General features: G+C 46.0%; 1 protein-coding gene across 1 annotated transcript; it reads right to left on the bottom strand.

The window, feature by feature from the left end:
• Nucleotides 1–305: 305 nt before the first annotated feature.
• On the bottom strand, nucleotides 306–11860 carry TTC34 (tetratricopeptide repeat domain 34). Its single transcript, XM_058161450.1, has 7 exons — nucleotides 10178–11860; nucleotides 8720–8948; nucleotides 7051–7243; nucleotides 5541–5710; nucleotides 4452–4739; nucleotides 2490–2870; nucleotides 306–1173 (listed from the first exon to the last, which is right to left on the bottom strand). Exons 1-7 carry the CDS (start codon nucleotides 11647–11649, stop codon nucleotides 652–654), a joined length of 3255 nt encoding a protein of 1084 aa, XP_058017433.1. The 5' UTR covers nucleotides 11650–11860; the 3' UTR covers nucleotides 306–651.
• Between the last annotated feature and the right edge of the window lie 6482 nt (nucleotides 11861–18342).

Below are 18342 nucleotides of genomic sequence, written 5' to 3'. Positions count from 1 at the left end.
TGGCTATGTGACTCACTAACAATGTCCTGCCGGAGCAGGGTTGGACTAAATGACCTCCAGGTCCCTGCGACTAGTGCCAGGTTTGTAGTCCTTCCTTCCTCTCCTTTTCCTTCCTTCCCTCCCTCCCTCCCTCTTTCTTTCTTTCTTTCTTTCTTTCTTTCTTTCTTTCTTTCTTTCTTTCTTTCTTTCCTTCCTTCCTTCCTTCCTTCCTTCCTTCCTTCCTTCCTTCCTTCCTTCCTTTCTTTCTCTTTTTTTTCCCTCTCTCTCTCAAAAGAATCCCCCACGCCCCCATTTTTTGCCTACAGCCCCCCTATTTTTTGCCTAGCAGGCTCCAGCTTCTTCACCTTTTAAAAAATGCTTTTAAAAGTAAAAAAAGAAAAACCCTCCGATGATCAGGCACCTCAGTTGGGATCGCCAGAGCTTTGTTTTAACCCTTTAAAAGCATTTTTTTTTTTACAAGCTCTTCGGCCAAAGAGATTTTTAAAAAAATGCTTTTAAAAGTTTTTTTTTTAAAAAAAGGCTCTGACGATCGTGTGGCGCAGCTGGGCATGAGGGGGGGCTGGGATTTCTGCTACCGGTTCTCCGAACCACCCGCCGCCATCGCTACCGGATCAGCCGATCCGGTCCGAATCGGGAGCATTTCACCCCGGGTTATTGAATTTTGCAACCAAACGCCTGCCGTTTAATTCTGCCTTTTAGTTTTTGAAGCTCGGGATGGCTCTGGTCAACCAGGAGGCCGAATTTCGCGGTGCTCCAGGCGTCTTCGTAACGGCCGGCTGCCAAATAAGTTCGGGCGGTCCGTAGGAAGGCCTTGGACACCTCCTCCCTCCTTTGGTCAGCAAGGATGTGGCTAAGGGCCAAGGATTTTTCAAGCTGTAGGGCATGAATAAATTGCTTGACGGCCAGCTCTTCGTCGGAAGACGATAAGAGCAGGAAAGCCCAGCAGCAGAAGTCACCGACTTGAGTTTTCAAACTATTGGTGCCGTGGTTCTGGACCACTTTCTGGATGTCGGTCAGAGCACTTTGGTAATTTCCCAGCTGGGTCCAGCAAGCAACACGCTGGCGGAGGTATTGTGGGTTATTGTGGCTTGCCAAGACGGCCAAGGTGAGGTATTTCACGGCTCCGAGAGGGCACTGGTCTTTCGTCATTGCCTTCGCTTCTCTGGCGGCTACCTAGAGATGAAGAAGATGGTGGTTATCGGTGGTGATATTCAGTCGGTTCAGGAGAACCGGTAGGGGCGACTGCGGGATGCCCCGCCCACTCTGAGCATGCACAGAAGGCCTTGCACATTGGCGAACCTGGTAGGGAAGGTAAGTGAATGGCTACCCCAGTTCTGCCTTGGATCAACTCTCAAGCACCCATCTGGGAGACGTAGCCTGATGGCACATCCAAACCAAAGAGAAGGTTCTGGAACCTGAGATGATCTGACTCTGCTTGGCCTGGCTTTCCTCATCCAAGTCTTCCAAACTTTCGCCCCACCTGAAGGCCATCTCACGGATCCAGAAGTGATGTTGTGTGTTGCGGGCCTTCTCAAATGCAGCCCTTAACAATTAGGCTAAAACATACAAAGAACGGTTGCAGGAATTGGGGGTCTTGCCTTAGTCTAGTGAAAAGAAGGACCAGGGGTGACAGGATAGTAGTGAGCCAGTATCTCAGGGGCTGCCCCAAAGAAGAGGGAGTCAAGCTATTCTCCAAAGCACCTGAAGGCAGGACAAGAAGCAACAGATGGAAACTCATCAAGGAGAGAAGCTAGTTAGAACTTCCTGACAGTGGGAACAATTAACCAGTGGAACTGCTTGCCTCCAGAAGTTGTGAATGCTCCAACACTGGAAGTTTTTAAGAAGAGGTTAGACAACCATTTGTCTGAAGTGGTGTAGGGTTTCCTGCCTGAGCAGCGGGTTGGACTAGAAGACCTCCAAGGTCCCTTCCAACTCTGCTATTCTAAAAAGCCTCCACCCACAACTTCTGGAGGCAAGCGGTTTCACTGGTTAATTGTTCCCACTGTCAGGAAATTTCTCCTTAGTTCTAGGTTGCTTCTCTCCTTGATCAGTTTCCACCCATTGCTTCTTGTTCTACCCTCTGGTACTTTGGAGAATAGCTTGACTCCCTCTTCTTTGGAGCAGCCCCTGAGATATTGGAAGACAGCTACCATGTCTCCCCTAATCCTTCTTTTCACTAAACGAGACATACCCAATCCCAGCAGCCGTTCTTTATAAGAAGAGATTTGACAACCATGTGTCTGAAATGGTATAGGCTTTCCTGCTTGAGCAAGCGGGTTGGACTGGAAGACCTCGGAGGTCCCTTCCAACTCTATGAAACGCGGGGTTTAAACTGTTGAAAGTGCACTGGACAGAATCAAAATCGGGTTTCGCTACGCTGCCTTTGCATGCCGGCCAAACCAAGAAACGAAGAATAATAGGATTGGTTGATTGTTTGGCATGTCTAAAACCCAGGTTTGACGTGTTCCATAAGTGGGTGGCGGACTTACCTGAGCAAGGTTTAGCCGTTGGTTGGCATCCAAAAACCCCATCAGGGGCTCCAAGTCTTTGTATTCCTTTCCTGCTAAAGTAGCCAAGACATGGACTCCATTCAAATTGCCCAACGCCGCTTGTAGAATTCCCAGGCGGGAGTTGACGGCGTCGCTGGGTTCGCTTTGTCCAAACGTCCTCTGGAGATACGACAGGGCGGTCTTGGGTCTTCCTGCGGGCCAAAACCGAGACAGAAACGAGATAACATTTGACAGCTGGACCAATCCCCTTTTCACTTGGACCCAAACAGTTTTTCTTCCCTCCTTCCTCTTCAATATAACGGGGGAAAGGGCTCTCCCCGGGGTGAAATGCTCCCGGCTCGGACCGGATCGTGCGATCCGGTAGTGATGGGGGGGGCGGGTAGTTTGGAAAACCGGTAGCAAAAATCCCTGCCCCCCCCCACACCCACGCCCACCCAATCGCCCGGTCCCCATTTGCCTACTTGGGAGCTTGCTGTGTCTTGCAGGCTCGCTCCTGCCTTGCTTCGACTGCTGCAATCGATTGCATTAGCTAGCAACTCAATCTGCCTGCCTGCAATCTATCTCATCGGTGAGCAGCTCAAACTGCCTGCCTTGTCCCTTCAATTGGGTAAGTAACTATTTTAAAAAAATAGTTAATTGGGGTTTTTTTAGGAGTTTTTTTTTTTTTAGACGTAGCAATTTAAAGTTAAGGAAGTTTTAAATTTAGCTGCTTTTATCTAAAAAATATAAATAAAATAAAATAATAAAATGAAATACTTGCGCAGCTTTCTGAGATTTGGTGTGTTTCTGTAGTGTTTCTACTCTAACTACACAAACACACAAAATCTCACAAAGCTGTATGTGGCATTTTGTGTGTGTGTGTGTGTGAGTCAGTTATGTTGTGTTGTGTGTGTGTAAAGTGCGAAAGTTGGTTTTTGTTTTGTGTACTTTGTATATTATTTTTATTATTTATTGTTATTGGCCAGGCTCACCCGGTCATATGACCACCAAGCCACGCCCACCAATTAAGCCACGCCCACAGACTTGGTAGGGAAAATTTTTAGATTTCACCCCTGGTTTTTCCCCCCATACATGTCCCTCAAAAGGGACGAGTGACGTTCAACGAGAACACACCACTTCAAACTGCCCCTTTATTGCTCCAAATTTCCCCCAAATGCTCCCACGTTTCTGGCACGTCCCAGAGCAGAATGATAACAACCCCCCACGCAAACCTCAAGCAGCCTTTGGCTGCAACTCGTCCAGCCCAGCTGCTGTCTGCACTAAGGCTGCGCGGCAATAAATCCCAAATGTCTTTGGCGAAACAAGGGCAAACCAAGGAGTTCAGGGAACAAAAGATCCAGGTAATTAGTCCAGAAAAGGAATTCAAGGACTCTTGGCAAATTCAAACATCGGGACCCAACACTTCGGGAACTCAGTGTTTGTTCCCGACAAATGCCTCTCCGTACTCCTTAAGTCTCATTCCCCGGGTGTGCCTCCTGAAGATGGAGCGGGGCACTCGCCTCCCGAGTAGCCTGTTCAGTCTGCGTTGAACACACCTTCTCTGTGTTCTCTCCGAGCCCTTGCATCAGCAGGGGGTGGAGAAGGAAGGAAGGAAGGAAGGAGAAAAAGAAGGGGAGGGAGGAAGGAAAAAATAATAGGAAGGAAGGAAGGAAGGAGAAAGAGAAGGGGAGGGAGGAAAGAAAGAATAATAGGAAGGAAGGAAGGAAGGGAAAGAGAAGGGGAGGGAGGAAAGAAAGAATAATAGGAAGGAAGGAGAAAGAGAAGGGGAGGGAGGAAAGAAAGAATAATAGGGAGGGAGGGAGGGAGGGAGGGAGGAGAGGAGAGGTGGGGTGGGGAGGTCATCAGGGGGCGGTTCTTGCTCCTCATCTGAGCTCATGTTCATCCTAAAACCACCCCTCCTTTCTGCTCACCGATTTTGGGGACCTGTTCTACTCGGAGTTATTCCTCATCTCTCCTACCCCTTGCGATTTGGAGGTCAACGCAAAACATGTGCGCTTCACTGTCCTGGTTGTCCATTTCCACCAACGATTCTCCCACTTTGGAGAGCCTCTCCAAGGTCTCGGCAGCGAGCGGGTCTTGTCTACCGCCCAGGTCCGCCAACGCATCCCTGCAGTCTTCCAGCAGCCAAGAGCGAATCTGGACTTGAGCGTCCGGCTTTAGAGAGCCGATTTCGGCCACGGCGGCGGCTGGATCCCCTCGGAGAGCTGAGATCAGATCTTGGGTTGACTCCTGAAGGAGTGGAGATGAGAAATTAGGGAAAGCGTGCGAGGCCTTTTTGGAAGATCTAACGAAGACCCCATTTCTCAAGCTTCAAAGAAAACTTGAAGCCCTCACTCATCAAATTATACCTTGGCAAACATTCCGGCTTCGCTGAATATTATTGCAACTGGCTGAGAAGCTGCAATGATTCTATGTCACCTATGTTTGAACTTCACTTTCTCCCCCCCACCATAGTGTCCTCCCCTCCCCTTCCCTCCTCTCCCTCCCTTCCTTCCCATTATTCTTTCCTTCCTTCCCTCCTTCCTTCTTTCCTTCCTTCCCATTATTCTTTCCTCCCTCCCTCCCCTTCTCTTTCTCCTTCCCTCCTTCCTTCCCTCCCTCCCATTATTCTTTCTTTCCTTCCTTCCTCCCCTTCTCTTTCCTTCCTTCCTTCTTTCCCATTATTCTTTCCTTCCTTCCTTCCTTCTTTCCTTCTTTCCTTCCTTCCTTCCATACTTCCCTCCCTCTCTCCCATTATTCTTTCCTTCTTTCCTCCCCTTCTTTCTCCTTCTTTCCTTCCTTCCTTCCCATTATTCTTTCCTTCCTTCCTCCCTTTCTCTTTCTCCTTCCTTCCTTCCTTCCTTCCTTCCTTCCTTCCTTCCTTCTTTCCTTCCTTCCTTCCGTCCCATTATTCTTTCCTCCCTCCCCTTCTCTTTCTCCTTCCTTCCTTCCTCCTTTCCTTCCTCTACCACTGCGGTGAATCTCTGCTACCCTTCAACTGCCCTGTGACATGCAAAGCCCTCAATCGAAACTATTAAAGGGGATTTCCACCTTCTTCTGCTCCAGGGCCAGGTGAATGAAAGCTTTCCCACAAAGAGCCCGGGTGTTTTGGGGATCTTCTTTTAAGATGGCCTTGAAATCAAATATGGCTGTTTTCTTCTGCCCCAGGAGGCCGTAACAACGTGCGCGCATCAGAAGGGAATCGACAGCCTTGTTATCCCCTAGGCAAAAAAATAAATAAATAAAAATAAAAGAAAAACGAATTCAGTGCTTTTCATTTGTCTACTCTGATCTTGAAAAGGACGATACGTTTACTACAATTTTTTGGCTCTTCTGTCTCAATCTTAGAGTTGGTAGCCTCCCCCCTTTTTTTAAACGAATAATTTTATTAAAGGTTACGATTACAACAGCAAAAGCAAATACAAAACAGGAAAAACAAGATAGAAGAATAAGAAAATGGAGTAAAAGAAATAAGAATACCCAGTGGCGACTCTCTTATTTATTCCATTAACCAGATCCTGGTCTTTTGTTATCTATTTCTCCCCAAATCTTACGAAAGATTATTAAATTAACGGGTGGAAGATCATTGAAGAATGATCCCACCTAGAACGAAGGAGAAATTTCCCGACTGCGAGAACAATTACTCAGCGGAACGGCTTGTCTTCAGAAATTGTGGGAGCTCCATGGAGTTATTCTTGATAGCTCCATGAGTGAAAATCTATAAGGAGAAGGTTCAGCGTAGACTTCAGGAGGAACCCATCAGCTAGAGCAGGGGTCTCCAACCTTGGCAACTTTAAGACTTGTGGACTTCAACTCCCAGAGTTCCCAGGAATTCTGGGAGTTGAGGTCCCACAAGTCTTAAAGTTGCCAAGGTTGGAGACCCCTGAGCTAGAGTGCAGGCTACCATATGGAACAGTTGAGGTCTTCTAACAGAGGTTGGACTTCCATCGGAGATATACTAGCACCATGTCTCAAAGATGGTTTGTTTTTTTCAAGAGGCAAGTGGGGTTTCTGGTTTTTTTTTTCTTCGAAGAGGTTTCGCTTCTCATCCAAGAAGCTTCTTCAGCTCTAGGGACCACCCAGTCAGAGTTGAAGAAGCTTCTTGGAGGAGAAGCGAAACCTCTTCAAAACAAACAACAACAACAACAACAACAACAGAAAGTCCAGTCACCTCTGGGACAACCATGACCTGGATGACGGAGCATCTCCATAGATGTTCTAGCACTGTGTTTCCCAACCTTGTCAACTTTTAAGGCGTCTGGACTTCAACTCCCAGAATTCCCCAGCCATTTGTGGGAGACTTCATGCGCCTGGCCTTCTGCGCATGGTGTGTGCACCTTTCGCGCATGCGCCCGGCCTCAAAAACGTGCCTAAATGGGATGGCATAGAGGATTTCCGCTACCGGTTTGGTTGAACCGGCCCGAACCGGCTAAAATACCATCTCTGCACCCAGCCTACCCCAGAGGGTGGGGTTGTTGTCAGCAAAAATGAAGAGAGAAACTTTTCTCTTGGAAACTTCAAGGGGAGAAAGGCAAGAGAAATGCAACTTCTAATTTCTCACCGGCTGCGGTGACGGCCAAGGAGAGGTAGGCGACGGCTTCCTTCAGATAAGCACCCCCTGGTTTATTTTTCAGGAGTGTCACAGCCCTGGTGTGACAGTGGCTTTTCCACAGGGCTCGGTCGCCTTCTTTTAAAACCTTCACAAAGCCCTGGAGGCAGGATAGGTTGCCTGTGTCAATCATCTTCTTCAAATACTTCATTTGGGAGGAAAAGGAAAGGAGAATTACGGATGGCCCGATTTTTTTTATTTTTATTTTAGCACAAGTCCACCACATATGATAAAATGTGCCCGTCTTTTGATTACGATTCCAACATTTGCTAGACTTGTTTTTAAACGTTATAGCTAACCTAGCAGGTGGTAAATGCCATCTGTTAAACATCTTACATAAATTTGCTTTATAAGAAGTTGCCATTGTCCGTCTAGAGTCCCTTTCCCACGAAATTTTGCCGTTTCTCTAATTCTATGCTACAGCCAAAGTTGTTTTTTTTTCCTCTTCCCATTGTCTCTTATTTGTTCATCAAATTTAAAAATGGAGCCAGAGTTGTTTGTCGATCATCGATCAGAGATATAATCCGCCACGAAGCAGAGGGTTAGAGTAGATGACCTCTGAGTTCCTTCCACCTCCCTCGGTAAAGGGACAGTCAGCTGCGTCCAGGAAGCCTCGAAAATGCCCAGAATTACTAGGAGTCCAGCGACGTATATGTTTCATTAAAACAAAATTACAGTTGGAATTTTAATCGTTTATATGGCATCAAATTACATTATTATTATTCGAACTGGCCAGCATAAAACCCTATAAGGGCATTGTGATATTGGCCATTTGGAACACAGGATACCTGAACTCAACCTTCTTTTTTTAAAAATGTATTTTTATATTATCCATCTGGAGAAAAGGTACATAGGATATACTGTAAATATATTGTATAGACACTAGTTGTGCTTATGCATTTCAAAGACAGGAGCGCCCTCTGCTGGACACTGGTGGGTATTTCCTGTGGACCAGCTTGTCCGCCAATAATTTTCGTGCTTTCTTCGCAGGTGTTTTTCAGCGATAAAGGTCCTTTTTCAGGGCCATTGTAACTTCCAGCCACTAAACAAACTGTCGTGGACTACCTGTGTAAAGTTATAGTAGCAGAATCTGTCAAGTCTGGATGTGGTTCGTTCTCCCTTTGTGTTTGAGGGGCTTTCTCACGTTACACTTCTGGGTCGCACTCGGGTTTCACTTATCTAATTTATCTTGGGTCTCTCTCTCTCTCTCTCTCCCTCTCTCTTTTTCTCTTTCGCTCTTTCCTTCCCTCTCTTTCTCCCTCTTTCCTTCCCTCTTTCTCCCTCCCTCCCTCCCTCTCTTTGTCTCCCTCCCTCTCTCTGTCTGTCTCTCTTCCTCCCCCCTCCCCCACCCTCTCTCTTTCTCCCTCTTTCTTCCCCTCTCTCCCTCCTTCCCTTCCTCTCTCCTTTTCCCTCTTTCTCTCTCTCCTCCCATTCTCTTTCTCCCTCTTTCTCTCCTCTCTCCTCCCCTCCCCTTCCTCTCTCTTTCTCTCCCTCCCTTTCTCTTTCTCTTCTCTCCCTGCCTCCGTCTGTCTCTCCCTCTCTCCCTCTCTCTTTCTCCCTCTTTCTCTCCCTCTCTCCCTCCTTCCCTCCCTCTCTCCTTTTCCCTCTTTCTCACTCTCACCTGATTGCAACCGTCCACATTGCCTTTCTTCAGCTGAAGGAAAGCCAGCCTGGCCAGGACAGGGGATCTCTCAGAGGAGTCCTTCGAGAGAGCCACCCAAAGGATCTGGTGGCTCTCTTCCAGACGATCCAGTTGGTACAAAGCATCGGCGCACAGCAGCCGCGACACGGCCTCCGAACCGTCCAGTTCCAAGAGCAGAGAAGCCAGCGGGTGGATCCCAAAGGAATCCCTGAGGTTTTTTTAAAAAAAAGGGGTGGGGGAGAAGGACGGAAGTGAGGAGAGTGGGGTGTAAATTTCTGGAAAGGGGACTGGAAGATTCAGAGGTTTGGACCTGCAGATTGCAAACGTCTGCGGTAATTCTGTGTTTAAAAAATTTAGCAGAGAGGGAGGGATGGAGGGAGTTAGGGAAGGAAGGAAGGAAGGAAGGAAGGAAGGAAGGAAGGAAGGAAGGAAGGAAGGAAGGAAGGAAGGAAGGAAGGAAAAGGAGAGAAAGATAAAAAAGAGGGAGGGAGGAGGGAGGGAGGGAAGGAAGGAAGAAAGGGAGGGAGGGAGGGAAAAGGTAGGAAGGAATCAAAGAAAATAAGAAAAAGAGAAAAAGAAAAGATAAAAGGGAGAGAGGGAGGGAAGGAAGGGAGGGAGGGAGGGAAAATGTAGGAAGGAATCAAGGAAAATAAGAAAAAGAGAAAGAAAGAAAAGATAAAAGGGAGAGGGAGGGAAACGGTAGGAGGGAATCAAGGAAAGTAAGATAGAGAGAGAAAGATAAAAGGGAGGGAGGGAGGAAAGAAGGAAGGGAGGAGAGAAAGGATGAAGGACCAAAGATAGGAAGGAAGAAAAGAGAGAAAGAAGAGAGAAAGAAAAAGGACCGAGGGTGGCAGGGAGGGACGGAGGAAGAAAGGAGAAGGAAAAGGAAGGAGAGAAAGGAAGATATATAGGAACGAAGCAAGAAAAGACAGAAGAGAAAGAAAAAAAAGGAAAAAGGGAGGGAGGGAGGAAAGGAAGGAAGGAAGGAAGGAAGGAAGGAAGGAAGGAAGGAAGGGGAAGGAAAACTAAGTTTTGTGCCTCAGGTGACGTCAAGAAAATTGACCTCCATTTCCCTACTACTTCTCTCATTCCTTCATGTCAACCGAAGAATTCACTTTGGACTTCTTTTGGCTCCAAAGAGAAGAGATTTTTGATGAAATTTCTCCAAGTCCCATGTGGTCTTCCTGTCTTCCTCTTGAGTTGAGATGAAGAAGAAGAGAAAAAAAACCCTCCGTATTGTATTTCACGATGCCAACCTACCTTCATCCATCTACAAAGGACGGCCTGACCAAAAAAAACAAAACCCACCCTCCCATTCACCCTTGGTGTCTTGCCAACTGTGGGGAGCCCATAGGAGAAACAAAATCAAGACCGTGAAAGCCCAGGGAAAGAACCCTTGGAGGACCATCTGGTGGTTCTCCAAGCTCACTGACTCACCCGTCCTTCTGGAGCCTGTCCAGCCACCCAGATTTCTCCAATCGCTCCTCGGACCTGCAACGGACGGTCTCCTTTGTCTCCAGCGTCTTCCGGACTTGCTCCTGAAGGGTGACCAAGAGGAACCCTCTCTGGTTCCAAGGGATGTAGGCCTTGATCGCAAAGCCGGTTTCCTCGAACCGGAGCCTGCAGGCGGTCAGGTAATCCAAGGCGGTGAGATACGGATGGCCGGCCCAGGCTCGGATCAGACCTCGCCCGCACAGGGCCTTCACGCAGCTGCTCGGATGCGGCGTGAAGTCTTCGAGGATGGCTTGGAAGTCTTGGAGGGCTTCTGGATGGCGGTTGGCATGAAAGTGGCAGAAGCCCCGTTGGGCCAGAAGGGTGTTCCGGTACGTGGTTTCAGCAGAGGCCAAGAGATGGTCGCAAACTTCCAAGGAGGCTGAAATGTTGCCTTCTAAGAGGTAGCAATCGGCGAGACGGACGTTCAGTTCTCGCAGAGACCCCGGGGCGATCTGGACCAGAAAATGGAGTGTACGGAGAATGGGAGGGATCAACTCCTGGCCGCCGTTGCTCCGGACTTCGTTCCTCACATGGATGGCTTCTTTGTAAGCGGCAAAATCCGCTTCCAGGACTGTCCGGGCGTGTTTCTCGACTCTTTCAACCTCTTCTGGAGAGAAGAGGCTTTCAAAGAAGTTTTTGGCCAGCTTGGGGTGAGCTTCAAAGGCGGCCTTGAGGTCCTTCAACATCTCCGGTACGTGGCCTCCGATTGCAAAGAAAGCCGCAGCTCGGTTCATCAGAAGACTTGAGGTTTCTTGGCCACTCGGCGAGCCACTGGAGGAGAAGGCTTCTAAGGCCCTGCTGGAAAGGGATACACATTCCTCGTACATACGTTGTTCAAAAAGACGCCGGGCCTGAATGGGGCAGACCCGGAGGTCCTCGGGAGCTATGGCAGCCAGGAAGTCGTAACAAAGATCTTTCTGGATAAGTATCTCCTTCTGACAGTTGTCTGGAAGCGACAGGCAGTCCAAACAAGCCTGGATAATCTTCTCCAGGTATCTCCTCTGTCTACGGCTCACGAACGTCACCGTCTCGTTCCGACTACTAGCAAAGGCCCGGAGGTATTCGGCGACCCCGTCTTGGAAGTGCGTTGGGGACAACACCAGGGCCAAAGCGCGGGTGAGAACCAGCTCCGCGCAAGGGTGGACCTCAAGCAGAGTGTCACACTGGCTGGCCACCCTCTCCGCGTGGCCCGCCTTCAGCAAAGCGGCCATTTTGAAGAGTGAGGCGGTCAGGTTGCGAGGGTCGAAGGCCAGGAGGAAAGCAGCCGCTGTTGCGACGTTGAGCGGTGGCAGGTTCGAGGGATGGTTCCCCAGCTTTGGGATGGGGAGGCTTTCCCCTCGACACCAGCTCTCCAAGACGGTGACCACGTTGGCCTGGGCCTCCTTCTCCAGCGCCGCCATCTTGTTGACGGCCATAGGGGCGCAGAGTAGGAATCCGGCGACATGGAAGGCAGTGGCCAATGGGAGGTCGCCCTTGGCTAGTTGCCGATCCCCTTCCTGGCAGAAATCTTTGGCTTGCTCTTGGGATCTCCGGAGGGTTGAAGGACCTTCGCTTATCACACGGGCTTGGTTTGCTGCCCTACAAAGAGGAAGAAGGGAAGAAAGTGACCGCTTGAAAAGTTAAAGGTGGACATGGTTTTATAACCACGGAAGGACTATCAATCAGAGTAGAGCTGGAAGGGAGCTTAGAGGTCTTCTAGCCCAGCCTTCTGCTCAGGTGGAAAACCCTATACCATTTCAGATAAGTTTCTTCTTAAAGACCTTCAGTGATGAAGCACCCACAACTCCTGAAGGCAAGTTGTTCCACTGATTAATTGCCAGGAAATTTCTCCTTAGTTCCAGGTTGCTTCTCTCCTTGATTAGTTTCCATCCATTGTTTCTTGTCTTGCCTTCTGGTGCTTTGGAGCATGGCTGGACTCCCTCTTCTTTGTGGAAGCCCCTGAGATATTGGAAGGCTGCTATCCTGTCTCCCCTAGTCCTTCTTTTCTCTAGACTGGCCAAACCCAATTCCTGCAACCGTTCTTTGTATGTTTTAGTCTCCAGGCCTTTCATCATCTTAGTTGCTGTTCTTTGCATTTTTTCCTAGAGTTACACTTAAGAGGTGACATGCTAGCATGGTTCCAATATTTGAAGGGCTGCCACGAAGAAGACGGGGGTCAAGCTATTTTCCAAAACACCAGAAAGCAGGACAAGAAACAATGGATGGAAACTCATCAAGGAGAGAAGCAATCTGGAATTAAGGAGGAATTTCCTAACAGTGAGGACAATTAACCAGTGGAACGGCTTGCCTCCAGAAGTTGTAGATGCTTCATCACTGGAGGTTTTTAAGAAGAGACTGGACAGCTCCTTATCTGAAATGGCAGAGGGTCTCCTGCTTGAGCAGGGGGCTGGACTAGAAGACCTCCAAGGTCCCTTCCAGCTCTATTCTGATTTATTAACTATGTGCACAGTTGTGGGGGCAGGCAGGCAGGAAGAAAATGGCCAAAAGAGCAAGGCAGACCAGGAGCCCAATCTTATCACCTCTGTCTAGGAAAGCAAATCTTCAGGGTTTGAACTGTTTGTAACTTCAGACCGTCACTAAATGAATGGTTTTAAACCAAGGACTACTTGTAATTCCTTTGTTTGATTATCAGCTGGTCAAGCATTAAGAATCAGGCATAATCATAATCACAACATCTTGGGATGAGGTGGCTCAGTGGCTAAGACACTGAGCTTGTCGATGGAAAGGTCGGCAGCTCAGCGGTTCGAATCCCTAGTGCTGCCGTGTAACGGGGGTGAGCTCCCGTGACTTGTCCCAGCTTCTGCCAAACCTAGCAGTTCGAAAGCACGTAAAAAAAATGCAAGTAGAAAAATAGGGACCACCTTTGGTGGGAAGGGAACAGCGTTCCGTGCGCCTTTGGCGTTGAGTCATGCCAGCCACATGACCACGGAGACGTCTTTGGACAGCGCTGGCTCTTCGGCTTTGAAACGGAGATGAGCACCGTCCCCTAGACTTGGAAACGACTAGCACGTATGTGCGAGGGGAACCTTTACCTTTACCTTTAACAGCAACAATAACAACAACAACAAATAACAACAGTAATAATAATAACTAAATAATAATGATTGTAATAATGGTGATAATGATAATGATGATGAGAAGAAGGAGAAGGAGAAGGAGATGGTGGAGAAGGAGAAGGAGGAGGAGAAGGAGAAGGAGGAGGAGAAGCAAGAGGAAAAGGAGGAGGAGAAGAAGGAGAAGGAGAAGGAGAAGGAAAAGGAGAAGAAGAAGAAGGAGAAGAAGAAGAAGAAGAAGAAGAAGAAGAAGAAGAAGAAGAAGAAGAAGAAGAAGAAGAAGAAGAAGATTTTAAGAAGATACTTGGTTGATACCTAGAACGCTGGCAGCAACCCGTATCAACCATTAGCACCAGTCGCTCGTATTTGTGACACATTTTTAAATGTTCAATTGACTGAGTTCCATGTTTAATGAATAAAAGAGATAGAAATAATAATAATAACGGTGCTGACATCATTTCAGCTTTTGTTGATAGCCCAACGGCCCCGTTTCTCTAACATTAAATTTGCGTACGTGAATTTTACACCGCTGTCTCTTTCCTAACCCGAGAGCCGATCCTTCCCGTCTGTTCCTTCCCACCCTTCGCTTCCTCCACTCGGAGGATAACCCTGAAACTCACATGGTACGTGGCAGACGAGAAGAAGAAGCGTGGATGGAGGTCCTTGCATGGAGAGAAATGGAAGCTCCTGGCAGTGAATGAAGCCAGATTTCCTTCTGCAGAACGCTGGGCTCTCCCGAGCGAAAAAGGAGCCTGCCTGGCAATGTGTCCACCAGTTTCCCAGGAAACAGTAAACACCGAATTTCCTTGCTTAAGAAGCAGGGCATGTCTGGGTTAGAAATCCCTTCTTATCCTAGGCCGGCAGCTTGTTAAAACAGCCTGAGACACGACACACGGGGAAAACACAAGGAGGAAAAATAAAGCAAGCGGGAGAGAGAAGGCCATCGTTCCAAGATTTGGGATGTTAGTTCCATTTGCGGAACTGAGTTTTCAGGGAGACTTTTGTGGATCGATCGATACAACGGGTTCAGCGGTGGGTTTTTACATTTTGTAGCCACCGGTTCGCTGCGCGCGCACCTTCGTCACATGCGCCTGGCCTTCCATGCGTGTGCTTTGCTCGCTCGCGCACCTTCTGCGCATGCGCCCGGCCTCAAAACCGCGACTAAATAGGACGGCATAGAGCCAAGGGGAGTGGACGGGGGCAGGCCCACCTGCGATTTCCGCTACCAGTTCTCCCAAACTGGTACGAACCGGTTCTCCCAAACTGGTACGAACCGGTTCTCCCGAAACGGTACGAACCGGTTCTCCCGAAACGGTACGAAACGGTTCTCCCGAAACGGTACGAAACGGTTCTCCCGAAACGGTACGAACCGGTTCTCCCGAAACGGTACGAACCGGTTCTCCCGAAACGGTACGAACCGGTTCTCCCAAACTGGTATGAACCGGCTGAATTCCTATCTCTGAACGGGTAGTAACACCTAGCAAAAGCTGATTTTTGTGGGGAGAAAAACCTACATAGGATTGGATACCACCAGGAAATCTTACAACCGTAGATTTTTCCTGGAAGACTCGTGGGAGGAAAAATCAGCAAATGATTTCTGTATTTCTGTGATACATTACAATATTCATGCGGGGTCATTGACTTGCCACCTTTGAGCTCAACGTTTCTGTTAAATGAACGGTTGTGAGTCAAGGACTAAGTAAGTAAGAATAGGGACGTGTTTTATGGGGAGATAGAACAGATCGTCAGAGGTTTTGAGCCTTGTAAATTGGAAATATCCGGAAAGCACCCAGCTTATATAATAAAGGATTTGCGAAAAAAGGAAGAAAACAAAACAACTCACTCTTACTTCTGATCAGTGGTGGTATTCAGCGGTTTGGACCGGTTCCGACGAACCGGTAGCTGGCGCTATGCAGTCCTATTTAGCCACGTTTTACGAAGGCACGTGGAAGGCGCATACGTGAGCAAAGCACACGCGTGGAAGGCTGGATGATGCCCAGAAGGTGCGCGTGTGGCACGAACCGGTGGTAAAAATATCTGAATCCCATCTCTGTTTCTGACACGTATTGAATTTAAGAGCTGGCGAAGGACTTCCTTACTCATCAGATGGATTAAATCTCCTCCACGTGATTGAAAATTTCATTTCAAGCACCGTTTCATCCCTTCAGAAAAGTTCACCTTTCATTTTAATTTGATTACTTACAGTTTAATTGCCCCTCGTTATCAGCCAAAACACCCGCAGGCGAACCGGTGAGGAAAAGGCTAAATAATTTTTACAGCTAAATAATCTTTAAAAAAAAAAAAAACTCCCATATGGGTCCTCTTCCCGTTAAAATAATTTTTAAAATAATACCGAGCCGGGGAGAGCGAATGGACTAAGGGAGGGGATCCAATTTGGAAACCCGGATTTAAGTTGAATGTCGGTGGGGTCTAATTTATGGAGGAATTTCTTCTAAAAGGGTGGATATTTTCATTTTAATGCGCTCGGGTTTTGCTTTGAGAAAGGAAAAAAAATTCCCACCCGCTTTTCTGTTCAGGCAGGAGAGACAGGAATGGTTGCCAAAACCTGGGCCTTTGTCCCCATTGAGGAGAAATTTCTCTAAAATATGCAAGTTCGGTGCAAAAATCAGAAGGAAACACACTGTTAAGATGGAGCCATTAAAAAAAACCCCACAAGGTTTTACCCACATTTCTGCTTGTGTGGGGAGCTGCCCAAAGCCGCAAGATTCAAATGAGCCACTGTCTTCATTCTATAAATAATGTGAATAACGAATAAATAAAATAAAAATGATAAAAGCATAGGTTTTACCTTTATAATCAGCCAGGTTGTTTTCAGGAGGTTAAAGGCACCACATTACATCTCTAAAAAATATTATCTATCTCTATCATCTCTCTCTCTCTCTCTCTCTCTCATCTATCTATATCTATCTATCTATCTATCTATCTATCTATCTATCTATCTATCTATCTATCTATCTATCTATCTTTATTTATTTATTTATTTATTTATTTATTTATTTATTTATTTATTATTTATTTATTTAGATTTTTATACCGCCCTTCTCCCGAAGGACTCAGGGCGGTGTACAGCCAGATTTAAAACAATATACAGATTAAAACAACAGTTAAAATAACATATTCTATTAGTGGCCGAAAATTTAAAACCGTCAAATTTGACCCATAAATAAAGTACCCCAATTAAAATTATTAAAATTCAAAAAATTTAAAAAATTAAGCCAGTCCCACTTGGATAAACAAGTGCGTTTTCAATTTATCTATCTATCACCTATCTCTATCTCTCTATCTCTCTATCACCTCTCTATCTGTCTGTCTGTCTGTCTGTCTATCTATCTATCTATCATTTCTCTCTATCTTATCTATTTATCTATCATTTCTATCTTGTCTGTCTGTCTGTCTATCTATCTATCTATCTATCTATCTATCTATCTATCTATCTATCTATCTATCATCTATCATTTCTCTCTATCTTATATCTATCTATCTATCTATCTATCTATCTATCTATCTATCTATCTATCTATCTATCTATCTAGTAAAGATTATTGAACACTCTGATGCTTAGATCTTAAATGATTAAAGCTAGAAAAAGGAAGATATTACAGCTCATGTTAGCTATGATTTAAAATGCCAGTGATAAAAATCATCAGATAACTTAGGCATTTTTCATCCAGAAATAAATATAACTTTAAAAAAAAACCAACCCTGCAAATTACATCAAAATATTTGTGGTGGGACAACAAATATTTGTTGTTGCCTTAAGCTGTTAACTTACTCTCAAGGTCTGCACCGTGTTTCTTATTGATTATTTGTGCATATGGAAGAAATAAAATAAATAAAGGCTATTCAGTCTACAGTTCAACGTATTTTATGAAACCAAAATACTGGATTAATTAATTCCATAATGGAAATTTGCCTATTAAACAAACAGACAAAAAACAGCTTGGTTCATTTTCCTTAGGATGGACGGTGGAGAAAAACCCAGCCATCATGGTTTGTGGCATTTAGCGAGGTGTAGCTAAACAAACCACAATTTAGCATGGATTTCTTTCGTTGTTGTTTTTTAAGATTACGGCCCTCCATTTATTTCCATCTATCTGGCCTTCCCTGAAGGGAAGGTTTGAAGAAGATAACAGAGGCTTGCCAATACAGGAATAACACCGCTCATTTCAAGAACTTGGAATTACAGAAGGAAATAAAATAGCGCAGATTATTTATTTATTTATTTATTTATTTAATCGTATTTATATACCGCCCTATCTCCCGAAGGACTCAGGGCGGTTTACAGGCACTTAAAAAACACATAAACACATAAATACAATATAAAAACAATTAAAATTACTTTACCGCAACTTACCGCATCTCTGCCTGGAGTTTGGGTGGGCTACTGGGTGCACAAAAATGAGGCGTCTCGTCTACGTAGGTGCAGCAAACAGCATCGGAAAGAGAAACGGACAAAAAGTTGGCGCAGGGCTGAACTCCAAACCTCTACTTAAATATTAAACGTGTACAACAGATCTTCCTTCTGTTGGGGAATCATGAATTTTTAAACAGAAAAACAGATGGAATGACAGCCGAGAGGGAGGTAAGACAACTTTCCCCTGGTCTTAAATGGAATGGAATAGAATAGAATAGAATAGAATAGAATAGAATAGAATAGAATAGAATAGAATAGAACAGTAGCATAGAATTATTTAGAATAGAATAGAATAGAATAGAATAGAATAGAATAGAATAGAATAGAATAGAATGGAATGGAATGGAATGGAATGGAACGGAATAGGGAGTAGAGTAGAGTAGAGTAGAGTAGATTAGATATAGAATATAGTAGAATATAGTAGAATAGAATAGAATAGAATAGAATAGAATAGAATAGAATAGAATAGAATAGAATAGGGAGTAGAGTAGAGTAGAGTAGATAGAATAGTGTACAGTAGAGTAGAGAAGATAGAATGGAATGAAATAGAATAGAATAGGGAGTATAGTAGAGTACAGTAGGATATAGTAGAGTAGTTATAGTAGAATAGAATAACATAG

This window comes from Ahaetulla prasina, chromosome 18 (assembly GCF_028640845.1).
Source record: "Ahaetulla prasina isolate Xishuangbanna chromosome 18, ASM2864084v1, whole genome shotgun sequence".
NCBI lineage: Eukaryota > Metazoa > Chordata > Lepidosauria > Squamata > Colubridae > Ahaetulla > Ahaetulla prasina.
The sequence above is the reverse complement of the archived record's forward strand: the minus strand, read 5'-3'. Positions and strand labels throughout refer to the sequence as shown.

Coding starts and splice junctions, on each gene's coding strand:
- TTC34 (XM_058161450.1), bottom strand. CDS start 11,649: ATGGCCGTCAACAAGATGGCGGCGCTGGAGAAGGAGGCCCAGGCCAAC. Junction 7,244..8,719: donor ATGTGGACGGTTGCAATCAG/GTGAGAGTGAGA, acceptor TCCCAAATGAAG/TATTTGAAGAAGATGATTGA. Junction 5,711..7,050: donor CTTGGCCGTCACCGCAGCCG/GTGAGAAATTAG, acceptor TTTTTTGCCTAG/GGGATAACAAGGCTGTCGAT.